Here is a 23,432-nt window from a genome sequence, read left to right on the forward strand (position 1 = left end):
TATGTTGCTAAGTGAAACATTTGTTAAGTGAGTTTGCCCCATTTTACGACTTTTCTTGCCAGTTGTTAAGTGAATCATTGCATTTCTTAAGTTAGTAACATGGGTGTTAAGTGACTTTGCCTGTCAGATCACAAAAGTTGATCACATGACCCCAGGACACTGTAAGTCATAAATGTGAGCCAGTTGCCAAGCATCTGAATTTTGATCATGTGACCATGGAGATGCTGTAAGTTGAGGACTACCAGTAATAGCTGCCAATCTCCAAACGTCACCTCCACTTCTCCGTTTTGTATATCCTGTTTTCCTACATACACACACACACACACACACACACACACAGAGAGAGCGCAAGCAGCTTTAGTGTTCGCTTTTGTAAGAGGAGTGGAGGAAGGTGGGTGCCTGCATGGCTCAATTATTACAGGCAGCTGGAATGCCGCTGGTGTGGATGCTACTGTGTTTCCCTGAAAGTAAGACCTACCCCGAAAATAAGCCTAGCTTGATTTTTTGGGGGTGGGCCTAATGTAAGTCCTACCCCAGAAATAAGCAAGGTGCATGCCTAAAAGTCAAGCTAGGGCAGGGATGGGTGGAGCTTATTATTGGAGCCACACCTCCCATGGATCGACATTTACGTTGCTGGCCCACTTCTGTGGCCAAAGGAGCAGTTTCATTCTGCAGCTGAGAATGGAGCTTCGGCCTGCATTTCGCAGTCAGAGGCCTTTCCAGAAGCTGCTCCTTTGGCTGCAGAAGAAGTGAGCCGGCTGGGCAGGGCTATTGGTGCCGCTGCCGTGAGATGAGTGGAAAAGACACCCCAAAATAAGACCTGGTGCCTCTTTTGGAGGGACAAAAAAAAGACCAGGTCTCATTTTCAGGGAAAAACAGTAGTGAGTAAAGTTGTGACTGTATGTATGTATGTATGTATGTATGTATGTATGTATGTATGTATGTGGGAAGTAGAATGGGAAGCTTGGGTGTAGTAGTTTTTCCCAAGCGCAATCAGGAATCCTAGCATTTTCATGCAATATCTTGTTTTTCCTAATTGGTATTATTTTGCAAGCTGCAGAAATTCAGAATTTTGGTTATGACATCCAGATATATTGATGAAAGAGCTGAGACTCAACAATCATTTTGCAGCCATTACATTTGTCTCTTTAAGCAAGATTCTGCTGATTTCAGTCTTATTTTGGTGTTTACGGCAGTTCTACATTTAAGCCCACTTGACTTGATTGATGTTGCAGCTTACTCTGGACAATTTCTGAAACCTAGAACAATAAATAGGAAATAGACCAATCCTTTCTGTTTTCTTAGAAGTAAATTTTATTTTATTTATAAAATTTATTAGCCACCCATCTTAGCATAGGGTAACTCTGGGCAGCTTACAGTTACATATTAGTTAAAACATAAAATGTTAAAAACAAACATTAAAACTAAAGACACATGGGGAAGGCGGGGATGGAATGGGGAGGAGGTGGGATCTGTTCTTACTCAACCACCTCCATTGCACTGTTCCCCCACTGGGGCCCCAAGCCGACTGGCAAAGCCACGTGTTTAGACCCTTACAAAAAGATAGGAGGGTTGGGGCCAACCTCATATCGGGGGGGGCAAGATGTTCCAGAGGGCAGGAGCAACAGCAGAGAAGACCCTCCTCCTAGACCCCACCAGCTGGAATAATTGGACTGATGGGACCCACGGCATGCCTCCTCTGCTGGCACGAGTGGTACGGGCCAATCCCAATGAGGTGAGGCAGTCCTTCAAGTAACCTGGACCCATGTCATGAAGGGCTTTAAAGGGGATCACCAACACTTTTAGTAATCAGTGCAACTCATGGAGCATTCTTGGGGCCTCCAAAACTACCTGTGCTGCCACACCAGCTGTAGCTTCCAAATGGTCTTCAAGAGTAGCCCCATGTAGAGCTATTCAAGTTAAGTTTAGTGGGACTACTCCAGAAACCAAGATTACCACAAACATCCATGAAAATTCTTGGCTGGTTTTGCAACTCAGATAATAGGGGACTTTCCCCCCCCCCCTCTACTGAGCCCAAAGATCTGTAAACTGAATCTTCTGATAGTGGGAAGTGGAAGACAGGAAGGGCATAAGAAAAGCCATATTTCTGTCTTGTCTGCAACATCTTTCTGAATGGTGAATTCTCATTCCCAGCTTACCATTCATGCGTTTTGTTTTTTGAATCTGAAAGCCAAAGATTTGCTCATATCATGCTGTGTAATTGTTTGGTATTAATTCCACAAAAAGTCATAATATTGTGACTGAGCACCATCGGGGAATATGTCCTTTCCTATTCCTTTTTAAAAATATGTTAATATGCGCAATCCTGTAGAGAATAAGGAAGATAACACTGATGGAAATATACAAGAGCCATCAAAGCAAAGGAGGCTGAAACACTTTTTTAAGCCCTAAGAAAGGAAGGTAATGTTTGGAATTTGCTCAGGTGGACACTTTCCTGATTCACTCAAATATAAGAAGGGAGAAGACTTGCAAGTTTGTTAATATAGGCAATCTCAAAGTAGCCTTCTAGCTTTCCTGTAGAGTTGATATTCTAGTGTGGCTGACAAGTCCAATTATGTGTGTTTATTTGGAAGTAGAATTTTGTAAGTGATTCAGATGATTTACTTTTACATGAGTGCTTCTGGTAGTGTAGCATGCAGTTAACAAATGAAAAAAAATTGTAGAACTCTTTAATCATGAAAAAATTCCAGCACCTGTCATGTACCATATGCAAGCTGATATCTGTTCAGATTTTTTTTCATTCCAAACTGAAGCCAAGTTCTCTTGGGTGGGAGGTAAACTTTCAATCTGGCCCTGGTCCAATCGTGTATTAGGCTGCTTATTTTTTTACCACGTAAGAACTAGCTTTCCCACAAGTGCTCTTGTAGCTCTAATCCTAAAACAAACTACAGCAAAATACTGCAAAAACTGGCTTTATTTACAGTATGACTGATCCAAATGGTCACCATATCACAAAAAAGATGTTGAGAAAGGCAACTAAGATGATCAAAGGCTTGGAGACTAAAACATACAAAGAAAGGCTTTGTATTGGGTTTGGTTAGTCTAAAGAAGAAACAGAGGCAACATGATAGTGTTCCAGTATTTGAGGGGCTGCCACAAAGATGAGGGGTTACGTTATTCTCCAAAGCACCAGAGGGCAGGACAAGAAACAATGGTTGGAAACTGAACAAAGACAGAAGCAACCTAGAATTAAGGAGAAACTTCCTGACAGTGAGGACAATTAACTAACGGAATAGCTTGCCCCCAGAAATCGTGGGCGCTCCATCACTGGAGATTTTTAAGAAGAGGCTAGACACTCACTTGTCTGAGATGGCACTATAGGTTCTCCTGCTTAAGCAGGGGGCTGGACTAGAAGATCTCCAAGGTCCCTTCCAGCTCTATTCTATTATTATTAAATAGGTGATAGCATTTGCATGATGTAATAACAATGTCATCTTTCCCTCTCCAAATGCCTCTTCTGGTAGTATAGGAAGGCTGTGCCCAAAGAGATAAAGGTACCCCTTTGATGCATGTAGAATAGGGGTGGGATCATTACTTTTACTATCAGTATTGTGACTGTCTTGACTCCCTCTTTTAGATATCTCTAGACTATAGGAAGTGAGGGACGGACTTGGGAGTAGGAGGAATCTCAGAAAGTCAGATGTTTGGAAGTGAGTGGTATTGGGGAGGCATGAGAAAAAGAATGGACAGGATTTTTTTATACTTGGAACACAATAGGTGTGTGAGAGAGAATAAGTTCTAGTCAATGAACCTGAAAGAGAAGTGAGCAGGCTGAACTGATGTGTGTCAGAGCTGGGGAAAATTCTGAGTAAGAAAGTAAAAGTTTGGGTTTAAAGGAGTGCTTTGTATTTTGGTGCTCAAGCCACAACTTCTGGTTAGTTTTTGGTTAAAATAATTAGATTTTAAGTGAAACGATTGGTTTGAAATTGGCTATGATAATGGCATCCATTTTGAATGAACATTTCTCACAGCAACCATTTTCAGAGACAGCTCACGGCATGTAGAGTTTCAACTATGACTCTGGGGGCTTTAGGTTAGTGCTTAGAAGGGAAAAAGAGCTGGATGAGAATTAAGCAGTTAAAGGAATTTGTAATTCAACCGAAGACAGAATCTTTAGAAAAGATACTCCCCTTGAACAACCAGATCTGTAACAAGAGATTTAAAGGACTTTGCTAAATGACCATGTCAAAGTGTCTATTTCTGAGGAATTCAGATCTGAACTAAAGTATATAGTACCTTTATTGTATCAACACTGAACAATTATAGTGCACACTACTTGTTTTTCAAGTCTTTAGAATTTGTTGATCCAGAGAGTAAAAGCCAAGCTGTTACTGAATATGGAAGTCATGTCAGTTAACAATTTATAGGTTATACCATTTATAAGCTCTGCTTATATGGTAGCTACCCAAATGAGATATGAAATATTTTGTCTTTTTTTGCCGGTACATACAGCCTGTGTATCCCACAAATTAAGTCAGCAAAACATTGACTCGACTAACCTCCAAACTAAAATAATATAAACCATTCCAATCCATAATTTAATTTTCTAGCTTCTTTGATTTTTAGTTTAAATTACAGTTAAAGGTTTCTTGCCTAACCTGCTTGTGCTGAAATGGAAAGATGTTTGTCCAGGCTAGAACCTTATTTGCCAGCTTGTCAAGCAGAGAGATGACTTGTGCCACTTCTACAATTCAAGATAGACTGTGAAAACAAATCCAGCTGAAAAGACAGGATTTCCCCCTTGATTTCCAAGTAATTTTATTCCAAATACCTTCGTTTGACCTCCATAAAATGCACATAAGATTACAGCTTAACTGAAAACACTGAATACATCAACCAAAATATGGAAGTGGGAACAGCATATGACAAGATCTTGGGGCAGAGTGCATTGTAACACACCTTTAGAAACGCTTCTCTGTTCAGAATTAGAGTCTATATTTAATATTCTTCAGTAAATTCTTGTCGGCCAAACTGCAGTCACATATGCTCATTTTAAAAAATAAGTGTTGCATTAATCAGGTGTGAAATGCAGAAGCTCAACATTTTAAGGGATGACCGTTTATATATTAATCAAATTACAACACTTCTTTTAAATTGCTGTCAGTATTCAAAACTTAAAGTCCAATTTTGTTTAAGGGGAATCATTTGGGAATATTAATTTTTTCCCTCCTTCAAACAGCTTGAACAATCCTATATTATCCCAAACTTGAAAGAAAAGTACTTCATTCCAACAAATAGTAAGAATACATGAAGTTACAGCCAGCCAATTGACAGTCATGGAGTCTTCAACAGTTTATTAGAAATAATGTAGACATTAAAAAATCCCCACTGCTTTGAACACAAATTGAGGTTTCCAGGCTTATAAGCTGGTCAAAAAACAAAAGATCCAATAGTGTATTAACATTTTGTCACTCGCTTTCATACCAACAGTGCAAATACAATTTGGTCTAAATGTACAGATTGATAAGCAACAATGTACAGGCTCCCATCTCCATAGCAAGAGATTCATGAGCTCTGAGGATTTAACAACCAAGTGTACACGCTTCACCCATTTTAAGTTTTAAAGGGGTTGCTAATTTTAGCTAGGATATCTTGAACACTAACTAGTGATTAAATACAACAAAGTGAAAAGCATTAAACATTAGTGGAACATACCCTGAAGACACCCCTGGAGGTACAGCATGTTACCAGCTTAAATTTCAAAAGCCAATTAGAACATTGCTTCAGCCAGTTTTGTTCCAGCTACAAAACGTGAGAGGTCTGCAGTCCACAATGTGAGGGGGAAAATTATACATATACCACTTCATGTAAATTGAATTTACCCATTGTAACATCTTACGATGCAAAGAGGCATTATAAACCCTTTTATTGCAACTGATCTGACTGCCTATACCTCAAATATTTGTGTGATTGGGTTTTTGTTGTTCCTTTTTTGGAAGTCTGGAAAACTTTCATGCTAACATTATTGCCTCATGTAGCTTAAGACTGCCCTGAACAATGGTACGCACCAATCAATGAAGCTGCTTAAAACAGGTTGAAGATGAATTAAAGGATGCATTTTCTGTCTTTAGAGCTATCAACTCAAGAATTCTTATCTCAATTATGAAATGTTGTGATGAAGTCTTTCCCCAAACCCCAACATTTGTCAGTTTCTTTTATTCCAGGTCTGGCATTTCTAAAAGAAAAAAGAGGAAAAAAATGATTTTGGCTTATAGTTATAGCCTAACTATTGCAAAAAATATTTTTTTAAAAAAAGTATAACTTTCGACCTTAAAAATGTGACAATATACCATTTGATAGCTAAGCTAGATAGAGTATACAAAGTTTTGATAGCTTTCACAGATATTTGGATTACTACCCCTAATGAGAATATGTCCAGTTGCATACAGATAATCCTCAACCGGTTACTTAGCAACTGTTTAAAGTTCGGATGGATCCCGAAAAAGGGCCTTATGACCCAGAATCAACACTTCAATATCCATACCAGCCCCCATGATTACATGACTGCATTAAGGGCACCGAGCCCACGTTTGTGGCCATTTGCAGCATCCTGGGGTGACATGACTGTGATTTAACTTTTTTTTGAAACTGGCATTTACTTTCATTTTTCAGCAAAAATCGCCCCAGTGAAGAATAGGTTCATGTAACAACTGTGGTATTTGCTTAACAACTGCTGCAAAAGGTTGTAAAATCAGGCAGTCACATAATGACCCACTTTATAACCGCCTTATAGTCTTAAATCAATGACTACCTGCACCTTCTTTCCCAAATGTGCTAAGGTCTGGATATATAATGACAATTTCCCACTATGTTTTACATTTTCCAATCACAGTGCAAGACACACTAATCCTTTCAAGTTCCTCCAGCATTCTTATTCCACAGGAATAGGGGCCAGGGAAGAAGAATAGATTGGTATGCAAATACAAGAGAGGTTACCTAAAAATCAAAGGCAGTAGATTTTAAGCGGGCAATATATTTCTTATTCCAACAAACTCAAAAGGTTTATTACACTGATGGATAATGCATAATAGTTTATGATACCATCTCTGCTAAACCACAACTTGGAAAAAGAAAGCCAACCTCATGTTAAATATTGAGTGAGTAGTAGTTAGCTGTGAAAAGAATTCTACCACTTTGATACTAGCGTATTGTCAGGTTATAAGGAAAGGACCTCACTAAACATGTAAATAAAGGGAAAAATGTAGGTGGTGAAATAGATCCAGTTCAAGTGACTATTATGTAAACAACTTTGTCTAACCTGGTAGATGTACTGATATCCACTCAAATCCTACATAAGGTACCATATTGAGCAAGGGTGATGTAGAATGTAAGACTCAAGTACTGCCTCTGCTCACGAAGTGTCAACAACCAGAGGAAAACTGAAAATAACTGACTGCAGCACTTAAGGCAGGCATGTCAAACTGTTGGCCCACCGGCCGGATGCGTCACTCTGAAACTGCGCCTACCCCATTGCCGCCAATGGGGAAAGTCGCGATACGTCGCGTGATGTCACGTGATATCACGAGTTTGACATGCCTGACTAAAGGATTTGTAACCTAGTAGACCTCAGCAATAGAAATTATTTCTATGCCACCTAGAGTCATTTTATCAGTGAGATGAACAGCACAGGAATTTAAAAGAAAAAAAATAAATAATTATATTTAAATAAAAAATTAGTAGTGTTTTCTTACTAAAAACAGGTTTCCTATTAGGCCACAACTTTCATGCTTAAAATTACTGGCTCCTGGATCAGTGATGAGTGAGGAATTCAAAGCTACAGGGATAAACTAAATATATATATATATTACATCTGAGCTTATTTGCCACTAGCTGGTTTCCCAAATATTGGTCGTTAATCGAAAAAGCCCTGAATAACATGGGTTTTCATTTTCCAAAGTAGCATTCTACAATCTAGTATACTTCAAATACTAAATCCTATCACCTGCTGAAATTTATAGGAGTGTGGAATCACTAACCCACGTGCAAAATCTATCCTAATAGTTGATTGAACATTTAAAATAGATAAAAAGGTACTTGATGACTTGAGCTGCCTTATATTATACAGTGGATATAAAAAGTTTACACACCAGTTAAAATGCTGGATTTCTGAGATGAAAAAAAATCAGAACAAGGTACATCACTTCAGAATTTTTTCTTTAATATAGCACATAAGCTGTTCAATTAATAAAGCATATAAGCTATACAAGCATATTAAGTTGTACTTAAATCTTTTATGGGGAAAAATAATAATTTGATTTTATGACAGCATTCAGTCTTTTGGGGTAGGAACTTATCAGCATGGCACATCTTGCTCTGGGAATCTTTGCCACTCTTCCTTGCAAAAATGCTCCAAATCTATGAGATTGCAAGGGCATCTCCTGTGTCCGATGTTTGAAACTATTCATAATTTCCTCCATTTTGACAACAACCCGAATTCCAGCTGAAGAAAAGCAGAACCAAAGCATAATGCTGCCACCACTATTGTTCACACCTGTGGGTATGGTGTATTTTTGGTGATGCGCAGTGTTGTTTTTACATAAAACATCCTTTTTGGAGTTCTGGCCAAAAGGTTCAATCTTGGCCTTATCAGACCATAGCACATTTTCCCACATACTTTTGTTATTTGATGTAAGTTTCTGCAAAATGTAGCCAGGCTTGGATGTTTTTCTTTGTAAGAAAAAGGCCAAACTACCCAAAGCCCAAAGTACAAGAGATTTTTGTCACACAATCACTACTTTCTAGAAATTCCTGCAGCTCCTAATGTTGCTGTAGGCCTCTTGAACCAATTTTCTTACTTTTTCATAAATTTTGGAGGGACATTCAGTTCTTAATAATGTCACTGTTGTGCTACATTTTCTCTACTTGATGACTGTCTTCACTATGTTTACTGGTATATCTAATGCCTTGGAATTTTTTTTGTACTCTTTTCCTGACTGATACCTTCCAACAATGAGATTGCTGAGGCAAATTAGTAAATGTCAGAATAATCCTACTAAAACAGCTGAACTTTATATGGGCTTGATCAGAGTCACTTCAGTTGACGGCAAATGTGTGTGCTGACTACTATTTAACATCAGTTGGAATGTGATTGGTTAATTCTGAACACAGCCACATCCCTAGGCATACTTATGCAACCATGTTATTGTATGTTTTTATTGTTATTTCCCCCCTAAAAGATTTCAGTTTGTTTTGCAATTGAATTGTACCACTTTTATGTTATTTTAAAAGCAGAAAAATTCTGAAGTGATTTATCTTGGTTTGATTTTTTACAACTCAAAAATCTGACATTTAACAGGGTTGTGTAAACTTATATTCACTGTACAAAGGAAACTTTTTAAAAGAAAATTACCTACAACAGCAACATTAACTATTCTTGATTGAAATAGAAAGGATGAGGTATGGGAGAGACAAACCAGTAAAGTTCCCAGCATTTTCTTAATTTTACAAGAAGTATAATACAAGAAATAAATATCCTAAAACAATCAACTTACTTTCATCATCACTATCTGGTGAATCCTGTAACAAAAAGAGACAAAGTTAACAAGTAAATTCAATGTACTGCTTTAAAAAGCCATATACTGTGTTTCCCCCAAAATAAGATCGGGTCTTTCTTTCTTTCTTTCTCTCTCTCTCTCTCTTATTTATTTAGCCTCCAAAAGAGGCACCAGGCCTTATTTTCAGGGGATGTCTTACTCACTTCCAGCACTGACAGCCCTGCCCAGCAGGTCCAGTTCTTCGGCAACTGAAGGAGCAGCTTCATTTTGCAGCTGTATTCCGGCCTGCATTTTGCAGTCAGGGCTTTCCGGAAGGCCTATGCAGCCGAGTACTGAGCTATGGGTTGAATCCATAGCTCAGTTCTCGGCTGCAGAGGTCTTCCGGAAAGGCCTGTGACTGAGAGATGCAGGCCTGGCTGCAGAAGACGCCACAAAAGAAGTGGACCAGCAAGGAGAGGCCTGGCTGCAAGTTAAGTGGGTGCAGGGTGTGTGGGGCAGATCTACCCCCCCAGCTTGATTTTTAGGTGTGTGCCTCGCCCCAAAACTAGGGCTTATTTTCAGGGTAGGCCTTACTTTCGGGGAAACACGGTGGTACTAGACATAAAGTTATACTGTGGGCCTCCGTATATAACTGGAATCTTCCAGGCCCCAAACAAAAAGTATGTTTAATTATGTGAAGCTTTTTTTAACATCAAATGTAATATTGCAAAATGTGCAAATATCACCTTTGTTCCAAACTACATTCATGTAGACATTTCCAAAAGAAGTTTCTAGTATGATGTTCATAGAAATTCTTATGCATGTTTACATGGTGTTATCAACATTCAGGGTTGAAACATTCAGGTGAAATATGCCTTATAGAAAGCTACTCACATCATCTGCTCCATCTACTTCTGGCAAATCTACATCTTCATCACCACCCATGTTGTTCATCATCTAATTACAAATGAAATATAATATTCAGTAATGTTTCACATTGTTATTTTGGACCTGAATAACCTGAAGGAACATTTTCTCCTTTTTATACCAAGAATTAAACTTTACCATCAGTAATAGTGCTCAGTACCAATTAAGCCATCCTAAACCACTGAAACCCTTTTCAGGTTCCAAGCACTATCACAGAATCTCTCATGATCGTATACATAAATGGCTAAAATCTTTCACACACAAAAATGGAATCTTGTGACACTGACATTCTTATGTGAAATTTCATGATCACCCTTTTTAAAAAAGAACATTCTGTGTTACAAATATATAAATGTTCTGCAACAGCATTTTAATCAATCCAGCACCGTGGAACCATGGTGTCAGCATTCTTCTTATATAAATATTCCACTTACTTCAGAAAAGCGATCAAAATTGGACATGTCTTCATCAGAATCATCTTCCCAATCTTTCCAGTTGTTAAAATCCACACTGAGCCAATTCAGCTATGGATGTAGAAAGTAAACATTTAATTCAGGCAGCTTGTAATCATGTTAAATATGAGAAGTTTAGGAAACGTGAAAGGGAAAAATGTTTATTTGCTTCTCTCCTACTGATAAAGCTTTCCAATCTTAGGAAAACTAAGAGGAAAAGAAAACAAAATCACCTCCTCTCCACTTTGCTGATTAGAGAAAGCCCATTGGCATAAAACTGGATTAGGTTTCCCCCACTGTTCCAAATAGATCACCAATGATCTATCACCAGTCTTCTCTTCGTTAATACCTTCCCCATTTAATTTCCTAGTATTTATTTCAATCTGATTATGAGAAAAGCAGTCTTAATGGGTCTGTGTCAACATTTATACTTACAAATTTGTTCAACAAATAAGGAAGAATTGGAGCAAAGACCAGCCAATCTATTTCTTGGAGAATAAAATGTTGAATATGTACCATATTCATGGAACATGCAAGAAATGAGTCTGCACATGTGACTGCTTATAAAAGATATGGAATGAACAAATATAGGACAATTGTACAGTAATTGCTAAATATTCTAATCTCAAAACAACTGTTTCAAATGTTCTGATCTTGAAACAAAGCAAAGGTGCTTCATATATTGTGTTGTGGTTTATTTCCCAGGCAGCTAATATTTCATACTCAAAGACAAAGACATACATTTTAAGGTTGTGTAAATGCAATGTCTTGGGCTGGTTGATTTGTTGAGCTTTGGTAACATGCACTTTCTGTACATACTTTTAATCTTACTGATTTTGAGCTTCAGGGTGCATTGTTGGTTTAAATTGGTTTGTTCTACTAGGTGGGCTTTACTCTATGTATATTTTCATGCCCTTTTTGTAATTTCCAAAGTGCTTTTAAAAATATCTAAGAGGAATATAACTCTGGAATTATCATTAGGCAAACTCTTTTTTTAACCTGTATTGAGCTTATGTAATTTACTTTCCGATGACTCAGTTCTGTATTACTTTTTTCAAAATGTATTAGGCTGGCTGATTTAGACCTTGGGACAGGTACTTAATTTATTATTGCATTGTACAATATAGGTAGTTCTCAACGTATGACCACAACTGAGCACAAAATTTGTTGCTAAATGAGACATGTTACGTTTTGCCTCATTTTATGAGCTTTCTTGCCAGTTGTTAAGTGAATCACTGCAGTTGTTAAAGTTCACATGGTTAAGTGAATCTGGCTTCCCCATTGATTTTGCTTGTCAGAAAGTGGCAAAAGATGATCACAAGAACCTGGGACATTATGAGTCAATTGCCAAGCTCTGAATTTTGATCACATGACCATGGCAATGCTGCAGCAGTCATCTCACTTTTTTTAAAGCGTCGTTGCAACTTTGAACAGTCACTAAATGAACTGTTGTAAGTTGAGGACTATCTGTATATTAATGAAATATATAGAGGATTTCAATCAGCACAGCTGCAGTGTAAATTAAAATTGATTATTTTAAAACAATAAGTCGTAACAAAGGCTATGATTTTATTAGCTGGGTGGTTTATTTAGTTATTCCTTCCTGTGGCAATGGAGATATACTCTATTTGAACTAAGTGCTAATTGAAATAGTTGAAAATAGTTCTCTTTGTCCTATGTTAATGCATTTACCAAGAGCCTAGGTATTTAATTTAAGGAAGGAACTGCTGAAAACAGGGGATAGCAGACTTGGGGTTTTAAAAATAATACATTCAATTGTTGAAGGATTTTGAATTTTGAAGCTTAGCTATTCTGTTCAAGCTCAAATAAAATATATTTTCCATTTTATACATATCCCAACATATTGTGTTGGGTTGAGTATTCAAAAAACGTAAAGTGTGTTTAGGAGGGAGACTTGTTTTAATAGTTTAAAAGTGATACAAAATGGTACAGTGAAAGTTTTTACCTTGGCTTTCTCTTTTGTTAACCGTGGCCATGACTGGCCGGATTCTCCTTTTCGTAAACAACATAAAACAGATCTGTCTGTTCTTTTATGCTTGGATTCCTAAAAAAATTTAAAAAGTTCCTTTATAATTAGTGTACGTCTAGTTCTAACAACATGAGATAGAATAAAAGTGTTCCTAGGTTATATTATAAAGAAATCAGATTTTATCCAATTAAATGCTCTTCCATCACATATTCTTGTTTTAATATAATTTGCCATTACTTGGTTTCTCTGAATATAAAAAAGATCATTTTAATATGAAAGTGTATTCAATTACATGGCTCCAAGCCCATAATATGGTACAATAAAAATGATGCAAATGCATAAACATAAGGATACACCATTGGAAATACATAAGACTAAAATTCTATTTCCAATTTTATAGAAGAGCCTGCTCTGCTTAAATCCATCTAATGAACTCCCAAACAGCATAAACTCTTCAATGTATATTACTCAATGTTAACAGAGACAACCACTAATAATTCTTTCCCAATAAATTAAGAATTCTACAAACAAGCAGGTATGCATAATGAGCTTTGTTAAAAATTTGGCGTTATACAAATAAATGAGAATAAACAATAAGGATGAGAGTTTGGCAGCTTAACTTTTCTACATAATCATAGCCTTGACTGACTAAAATGTTACAACAGTGTTTCTGACATGTTAAAATTAAGTATAGGAAGACGAAGACAACTTACGTTTGGATCAATAGAATTATAAAGATCAATTTCATTTAAATGTTTGAAGCTATCATTTCCTCCAAGACAACTGCAAGAAAATAAAAATCAAGTACTCTCAATATCAACAAAAGAGCCAATTTATTCATATCAAGCCTGTTCATACTCAGCTTTGTTTGTTGGAGTGGGCAGTTATAATAAATTTAATGAAATAAAATAATTTACTTACGTGAATGTAAGTTTGGCTTTCTCAAATTTTACATTAACATCTTTACTGTCTTCAACACAAAATTCAATAAAGACGTAATCCCTTCGGTCATACCACTTTGCTGAAGCAGGCTGCCTAAAAATAATTTGAGAATTAGATTAATATTAATATCCAACAACCATCTGACATACAATAATACAATATTGATTGCTTAGAAGTCATTAGCAACCCAAAAATTTTCATTCCCCCCCCCGATTAGTTCTTTTCATATAGTCCTATTTTTTTGTTGCATGTATTTTTACATGAAATTAAGACTGCATACAAATTCTGTTAGTTTAGAGTACACAATTATGGAAACTTGCAGTTTGGGACTGGACTAAATTGACTGTCAGCTAGGCCTCCCCTGCAGCTTTGGCTAAAGGCAATAATAGCAATAAAAGGAAGTGTTTTTCTTTAAAAAAAATTGCTTTAAGGTCAAGCATAAAGATAGGCCAAAATCAATGGATGTATTTGAAAAATTTGCAGTTGATCCCTTTAAGTCAAACTATTAAATTATAGAAACTGGAATTATGTAGATGAGAATATTAATATTGAAACCAGAAAAAAGGCATTTTGTTCATTAACCACATGCTTGTCTACTGCATCCTCCATTCTTCTTTTGTAATCTAGACCGTTGAATATTGGGGCTTGCACTAAAACAGCAGCCCCCAAACTTTTGGGCGCCAGGGATTGGTTCTGTGGAGGCCGTTTTGTCTGCAGACTAGGGGAGTGTGGTTTTGCACGCTGCCTAGATCCTGAAGGTGCATGGATGGGGCTTAGCTGTATTTGTACGGCCTAGTTCCTGCTGATCTGCAGATCAGTGCTGGTCTGCGGACTGGAGGTTGGAGACCGTTGCATTTAAAAAAAAAAAGAAAAGAAAATTGAAACTTTCAACTTATCCTTAGTTTATAACCATCTACTTTTGCCATATTTATTATAGGTAGAATTTAATTTCCAGAGCTTGGACATTTTAAGTGGTGTGTGGATTTGATTTATTCCTATGTGTCTTTTGATCACTGAACATACCTCAATGGCTTAATAACTACACATAAAACTATATTTACATAATATTCAAGAGATATTTAAAAAGCTAAAGCGGAATCAAAAAGACCAGAACATAGTATTTCCAACAGCCAACACAAACAAACAAACAAAAAAACACTCTTACCAACTGGGCAAGCAACTTTATATAAGCAAGGAGCAAACCCCACACTCACCAGCACTGATGATATTACCTAGTAAGGTGATGAAATGTAAGAAAACAGCCAAGATCAAACACCAAAAAGTCCACATATTTTCACATTCCTGATTCACAGAAACTCCAAATGAGAGTGCTACAGAACTACAGCACAATTCTTACTGAGATACTGCTAGTGAGAGATAGAACACTCCTTTACATTTATGCTATTGTGATTTACATTAAGGTAAATAAAGTTCTTGGTTCCACAATAAAGCAAATGCATGGCAATGATTTGGATAATCCTTGCATACTAGCTCTCAGAACACCTATGCAAATACTTTTAGGAGTGGATTACTGCCAGGACTCACAATAGGATCCTACGTTTTGCCCAGGAGTCCAATTATATAGTCACCTACTGAATATTGCAAATAAGAAGCAAAAATATAGAATGTCACAAATTCGTAACACACAAGTTCTATTAAACAGTTGCTCATATCACAGCATATAGCCAAGTTTTGTTGCTATGGTCTTGACATAAACAAAGGCAAAGCCAGCACATCAAGATAACTGCTGCAATCAAAGCAATGAGTATCCAAAGGCAGCATACAGCTATGTACTATTGCATCCTCTTTTACTGATTTTACACCAAGTTGATTCATACTGACTCCAAGGTTCAGTTACTAAAAGGACAATCATTACCTTGAGACCAAAGGTGCATTTTTTTTCCTGGAAGGATTCTTGAATCTGGAATTTCCATATTAAAAAAAATCTGTTTAATTCAATAATGGTCTTCAGGCTTCAAAAAAATGAGGATTTTTTTTAAAAAGGCTATTTCTATTGTAGTGTTGCTTCAGGTTTTTTTCAGTGGGAAGCAAAAACATGCCTAAATTCTTGCAATTGTTGTGCCCTACAAACTAGAGACTGGAGTTATATCTGAATTTGATTTCCAATTCCTGGTTTGGGAGGGGGAAAACTAGTGAAAGTTCAATCTCAGATGTAAAGGGTAAATGTTTGCCTCATTAATTTTTGGGTGGTTTACAGAAAGAACTAGGTAGGGAGAATAGTGAATGGTAGAATTTACAGCAATTGTGGCTTAATGTTTTTGCTTCTTTTAGGCATACTCAAATTGGGACAAAGTTGGAAGAACAATGCTCCCTTCAGGTTTTTCAAATATTTAGTTATGTAAGAATTTACATTTTACAAAACTATACAACCTATTTGTCCATTTAAACTTACTGTTCTTAATTAGGATTCAGTTTTGAAAAAAATGAAGGTAAAATATATTTAAGCCTTAAGAGCATATTAATATAATTATAAATGGAAAAAAACAACACTTAAGACCTCAAAGAACAACTGGATTGCAAACTGGCTTATTTTTATTTTAAATTACTAAGAATTTAAGTCAATTCAATTTGGGCTTAGAGCAGGGTCTCCCAGTCCGTGGACCAGTACTGGGCCGCAGCAGCCAGCAACCGGCCCACACAAACAAGCAAAGCCCCATCCGCAAGATTCAGGCAGCACACAAAACCACGCACCCTCCGGTCCACGGAACCAGTCCCTGGTGCCCAAAAGGTTGGGGACCTCTGGCTTAGAGTATTAGTAGGAGTTTTAATGTTTCAGGTTACAGAAACCTAATCTTTAAATCAACTGCTACCATCAGAGATAAGCAACACACTTCCCTGATCATCGGGGGGGGGGGGTGCGAGACGATATTCCAGGGGGCACAAAAACTTGAGTTTAAAAGTTTCAAAATTAGTGTATATGCATGATTCATTGCTGTTATTTCAAACTTTTATAAAGGGTGCGAAGCATTTTATAAAGGGTGCGAAGCATCAGGAGCATTCTAGGGATGCAGGGTATAGAAAAGGTTGGGAACCGCTGAACTAGATGCATAATATAATTTCTACAATCCTAAAAGTCAATTCTATACAACTTATTTTCTAAAAAATATTTGACATAACATGTAATTTTCAATATTACAAAGTACACTTTCAAATTTTGACAAAGATTTCTACTCTAAAAGCTGGAGGCTTTCCAATTACAATGACCAATTCGAGTTAGCTTACAGAAGTAAATAATGCTCATAGGTATAAAACTGCACAATTTCAGTTTTTGACATCAGCATCATGCAATTGTTTAATTTCTTTTACCCCTTTTCTCACTGAATTTTTTGTGTGCAATGTATTAGTTTCTGAAATCTGCTATGGGATGGTCAAAGCATATGGATTTTTTCCTGAGTTGTTAGGCCCTGCTGCCATTCTATAGGAACGCGCCCATATTTTCTTATAGATATTATACAGGTAATCCTCGACATACAACCATAATTGACCCAAAATTGATGTTGCTAAGTGAATTTTGCCCAATTTTACAACCTTTCTTGCCACATTTGTTAAGTGAATCACTGCAGTTGTTAAGTTAGTAACATGATTGTAAAATGAATCTGGCTTCCCCATTCACTTTGTCAGAAGGTTGCAAAAGGTGATCCCATGACCCTGGGACACTGAAGTTGTCATAAATGAGTCAATTGCCAAGCATGTGGATTTTGATCATGTGACCATTGGGGATGCTGCAATGGTTGTAAGCGTGAAAAATGGTTGCAAGTCACTTTTTTCAGTGCCATTGTAACTTTCAAGTCACTAAATGAACTGTTTTAAGTCAAGGACTATCTGTACTGCAAAGATCATTAATAGCAAGGTTTTTTTTTCTGAAAGCATATCTAACAATACTGATATTCTTCTGTGAGGGGATTTTCAAAAATGGTTCTAAATGACTTTCTTATATTATGTATTTTTAAGCACTCAAAATTTAAAAATACAAAACAATCAAACCCACTATAAATATTGATGTACATGGCAAGAATAGAATTGATATATTAACCAAGTTCCAGAATGCATGTGCTGCTATTCATTCAGATTCAACAACATTGTGTCAGAAAGGAATTATTCTGGTATATGCTTTACATAGTTTAGGAAACAGTTTACCTATTGTATCTTCAAGATTCAATTTAAACAAATCTAACCACAAAATAACAAAAAAAGAATATATTGAGCTCATTTGTTGGACTTTAAAGTACCAGACTGTATGTAGCTAAGAAGCAGTTTTAGATGCTTGTATCTGCATTCAGTAGAGCTACTGGTAATCATTGGGATTATCCTTACAAGGACACAAATTTCACAGGGAATAAAACAGAAAATTAAATTTGCTCAGTAGAAACTCAGTTACAGGAAACTTTCAACTACCAAGCAACAATCTTATATAAAAACAAATGGCAAGAAGTGTCATCCACAGTTAAACATCAAAGAAGTGAATGGTTACTTACTTCACCTTATATTCTAAGAACAATACTTTAAATGTAAGAAGTGTTAAGGATTACTGAAATAGCAGGACTACCAGATTCTGTAATAGCTTTGTTCCCTATGCCATCCGTCTGGTAAACTCACAAGATTCGTTTTTCTCGCCATGCACATGTATACATAATCCAAACTAGACTGTGTTGTTTCTCTGTGTCATATATGTGGATATATGCATAATTCTGTATTTATTTTTGTCATATTTATGTAGTGTATATTGGAGGTGGGGACTCTTTGAGAGCTGTATGAAATGAAATTTCATTTTAATATATGCCAATTAGTGTACATTCAAAGTGACAATAAAGTTTCTATTCTATTCTAAATATACTAATTTCCTCCAAATGCCATACATTCAACTTCTTATATAATGACAAAACTGCCATTTTATGAGGTATTAAGTTCTCACTAACCTAAATTATCATTTGAATTGCTATATACAGGGTTACTATTCATCCTGGAATACCTAGCAGTAAATATTGTTAGCTGTAGTTCCATAGAACAATAAATGTGTAATAGGGAGGGAAATGTGTGAAACCACATAGCATGTTTCATTTTTCTTACTAGCTATGCATTTCCAAGTTTTGACATATTTAACATTGGGATATTATTTTGTGACAGAAACTCCATGTCCTTAAAGCCACAAGTATATATAACCCTGCAGGAGCATCCAATTTCTAAACGATGTTCCTGACAGCAGCTAATGATTTAATGTGTTTTCCATTAAGAACTCCAGTTCCCTATAAAACGCCCTACACAGGACTTAGTTGTTGGTGATTTCAATTATCATATTATGGCAATAGTTTATCTTTAAGAGAGATTTTAAGTGTGTACTAATATAAATAATATAACTAATATAAAACTGTATAGGCTGCAAAGTTAGCCCCAAATGAATAGTCGAATTGTTGATATGCATTTCCTTCAAAACTCCAATATCTTCATCTCTTGATTTGCCTCTACATCTTAATCACACAAACCATAGTTTACATAACATCTCACCCATAAAACTTGATTGCAAACCACAGTTTGAAAGTGGTTTCCAGTTTTAATTGAAGACAAAGGCTTATACAAAATAGTTTATACAGAACAGCTCAAATACATCATGTACTGTACTGGTTTATCAAACCAGAAAGTGAATAATGCACAGCACTTTTCAACTTAATTTCCCTTCAACTTCCAGAATTCCTGTTTTAGCATGGCTATTACTAAGAATTCTGAGAGCTGAATTTCATACTTAAGATAACCAGGTTGGAGAAGGTTGAATCAAAACATTTTCAGGGAAGAGGGAGTATATGAGCTTGCAGACAAGATGTTTAAACAATACAGGTAGTCTCTGACTTATAACCACTTGACCTCAAAATTTCTGTTACTGAGACATTTGTTAAAGGTTTGCCCCATTTTTACCACCTTCCCTGCCATAGTTGTTAAGTGAATCACTGCAGTTGTTCACTTAGTAACATGGTTCTTAAATGAATCTGGCTTCCCAACTGACTTTACTTATCAGGTCACTAAAGTTGATCGCAAGACCCCAGACAATGCAACTGTCATAAATATGAGTCAATTGCCAATGGTCATAAGCAGTGGTGGGATTCAAATATGTGAACAACCCGTTCTCTGTGTGGATGCCACTTCCGGAAGTCCATTCTGGGCTTGGGCAACAAAAAATTAGCTACCGAAGTGGTGTGAACCGGCTGAACCCCATCACTGGTCAAAAGTCACTATTTTCAGAACTGCCGTAACTTCAAATGGTCACTAAATGAACTGTTGTAAGCCAAGGACTATCTGTAGTGAGAATCATGATATGGCTGTAGATTGTTTTCATCAGAGATCAGTAAAAATTCTTATATTAATCATCTTATTATTTGAGAGTGACACAAACAGCAAACAAATGATCAAGGCCACTATGAATGTACTAAGCCAAAATGCCTCAATCTCTCAGACTCAGATGTTCCAAGTACAATTTCAGAACCATCTTAAAACAGTATGTTTTAACTGTCTATTACACCTGTATAGCAAGCAGCATTTTTGCATTCTTATCAGTGTAAATTTATTTTGTCAAATGTGGTTTCTCAAAAAACTTTCTAGCTTGATTGAGCTGAACTTCACTATGAATCAACAGCAATATACTCTAAATACAAAAATCTTCACACACCCAAAAGTATTCAGCCCCAAAACATGTGTCAATACTCATATTTAACGAGGACATTTCTAAATGTTCTTAAATCATTAATGCAGAGCAACTGCTCTTTCCACACTAGTTTGGGTAACAGCAAACAAGGGAGCAGTCCAATATGGATTTTTAATTTGGAATCTATCAAAATTGTTTCTGTTTTTGATGAAAGTTTTCACCTACACAATATATTCTCTCCTAGAATTTTCTTCCCTCAACTGTTTTGTGCCAAACTGAAATCTACTTTCAGCTTGGAATAAAGCTATTCTATGATTAGAAAATAAATTCACTGGAGAGCATTTGGAAGGTGAGGCCTCCCTTCTTACAGCTACAGGAAAAATGAAAATGATTAAGTCTAAAGATTATAGCAAACCCTTAGCAAAATCAAAACTAATATAACTACAAGATATTAAGATGAAATCTTCAGCAATAGCTTAATTCTTGATGACTCCATGAATATGAATGAATATATATATATATGCTAATTCTTGATGACTCCATGAATATGAATATATATATATGTGTGTGTATATGTGTGTATGTGTGTGTACATATATACATACACACACGTATGTAATTTTCTTGGGAGTATAGTATAAACTGTCCGCAATTGTCTTTTTCTAAGATTTCAGTTTTCCCATCCAGCATACCATTCTGGTACATCTCAGTGGTCCAGGCAGTCACCTGGAATCAACACACTCCAACACACACACACACACACACACACATATTCAGTACTAACCAGGCTGGACTAACTTTGAGGTAAACTAAGGTTAACTAGACAAATCATTATAAATTCTTACTTATATTGGCAAGTCCTCTGAACCTTTCTAAAGAATCTAAAAGGCTAGGTAGATTTCCATCTTATGTCAGGAACAGACTGTTGCCAGAGCAAGAAAACTCATTCAAAAATGGATTCACAATTTACTTTGAGATTGGTACCAACACTGAACTATTCCCAAATATTCTCATTTCTTAGTTATTATAAATCTATCAATTAGCACTCTAAACAACAGTAAATAGGATTTGCCTTTGGTTTTGATCTTTTTCACTATTGCTCGTGGGACTTTTTTCCCCTTTAGTACAGTATGTACAAGCACATTCCACAGCCTGATCTTCCTTTTACAAGCCACAAGTCTTATTCCCATATTTAAACATACTTACTTCAGTACAATAAGGAATACTGTGAGGAAAAAAACCAGTTTAATCCAATAAACAGCAAGAACTCCAAGCTATTTCATTCACATTCTGATCTTAGTTGCATTATTTTCTCCCTTCACAGAAATCTTGTCCCCCTCTATGACCTTGTTCTCTTAACTCCTAAAATAAAAGCTGATTTATAGCTCTTCCCTACCAGTAACTTCCCTCACCCTCCGTTTAGACAAGTAACCATTTTATTTATTATTTATTTTATTTATTTAGATTTCCTCACAATTTTACCTAGCGCATGCTTTTAGATCTTATATACCAGATATTGCATAACACAACCAACGTTTAGATCTCCACTTTCCCAGGATTTTGACCGCTCCAACAAGTACCACCTAATCGGTAATTTAGGTACAGATTAAGGGAAAGGGAAGGTCGAATAAGTTGTGGCCGATGAAGGTGGAGAGCGCTTCAAGGCAGTGGCGAAATTAGTGCGCTCCGAACGTGCACAGAGGCACTCTTCTCCTATAGATTTAAGGAGGCAACGCCCAGGTACTGAAGGAAGGAAAAACCGCACCACATTCCATAGCAACCCCGCGTTAGGCCGCCTTTCTCTCACCGCTCCATCCTTAACTACTGCCATCCACACACCCGCTCCCCTATCAGGCCTAGGCTCGATAAAGGCATGGGTGGTCTCTGAGAGAAAGAATTTCGCTTTTCCAGATAGTACACATTCATCCATCCGGCTGCCACACGCGAGGGACCATCCGAAGCCACTTCGACCGTTCCCGGCCCGCCTCACTCACTCACATGGCGAGCAATGTTAGCAGCGACGGCGGCTCCTACTCGTGCTCCTTCCTCTTTCTCCGTCTCTCCAAAGGGCTCGGACCGGAAAAACGAAGGCGGGACTGAAAGTCTCCCGGCAAGGACGAGGTGGTGGCAGGGTGGCGATGGGAGCGGCGGAACGGTAAGAGCGGCGGCCACTCGTCCTCGGGTCTGAAAGGCTGAGGCCTGTTACCCACAATGCCGCGCGCGCACACGCGCGCTCTCTCTCTCTCTCTCTCGCTTGTTCTCCAGCAACGGCAGCTTCCAGGCAGCTGGTGACGCAGCAAAATACTCACCCCCGCCTCCACCGTCCCTTTCAGTCGTGTTAAAGTACGCATGCGCACTACTCGCCACCACCTTGCCGCTTCGTCGTCCGCCACAGCGCGCTTACCAAAAGCCGGCGGAAGTTTTGTTCCGCGCATGCACGTCCCCCCCACCTTCCAAATACTCATGCGCAACACTGTCTTTCGCGCACATTCTCTTGCACTGCCTGCCGTCATAATTCAGATAGCGACGCATGCGTGTTTTTAACTTTCGCGCATGTTCTCGTTTTTTCTGGACCTTCTAGGCTAGGGATTAACCCCTATTTTCCAGCGCATGCGCAGAAGAGAAAGATTTACAGTTTTAGTTGCCGGGCCGCTGTTTGCCGGCTTAGGGTTGGCTGGGATGAATCTTGCCTGGTTTGACTTACGCCGCAGTATTATAAAATGATGCGATTTAATTCCAAAGAAATTGAGCTGTACTTTCCGAGTCATACTGAAACTAATCTAAAAGTCGGAGAGCATCTACAATAGCTTCCTAAGTTTCCTTAAAATAATTGTAAAATAAAGCCTTCATCCCCAGAGAAGTGAATTGAGTGATCTGAAAAGTTATCTCTCCGCTTTACATTTCCTTTCAAACTGATAAGACAATGGGACACAAGATGTGCATATGTGCCCAGAACATATAGTAAAGGTAAAGGT

General features: G+C 37.3%; 1 protein-coding gene across 1 annotated transcript; it reads right to left on the minus strand.

The window, feature by feature from the left end:
• Positions 1 to 4,762: 4,762 nt before the first annotated feature.
• PTGES3 (prostaglandin E synthase 3) lies at positions 4,763 to 22,737 on the minus strand. Its single transcript, XM_081320639.1, has 8 exons — positions 22,456 to 22,737; positions 13,785 to 13,898; positions 13,577 to 13,646; positions 12,840 to 12,938; positions 10,856 to 10,945; positions 10,389 to 10,451; positions 9,513 to 9,537; positions 4,763 to 6,196 (listed from the first exon to the last, which is right to left on the minus strand). Coding segments are annotated over exons 1-8 (483 nt in total). The 5' UTR covers positions 22,458 to 22,737; the 3' UTR covers positions 4,763 to 6,176.
• Between the last annotated feature and the right edge of the window lie 695 nt (positions 22,738 to 23,432).

The sequence above is a fragment of the Vipera berus genome, assembly GCF_964194415.1.
Source record: "Vipera berus genome assembly, chromosome: 2".
Taxonomy (NCBI): domain Eukaryota; kingdom Metazoa; phylum Chordata; class Lepidosauria; order Squamata; family Viperidae; genus Vipera; species Vipera berus.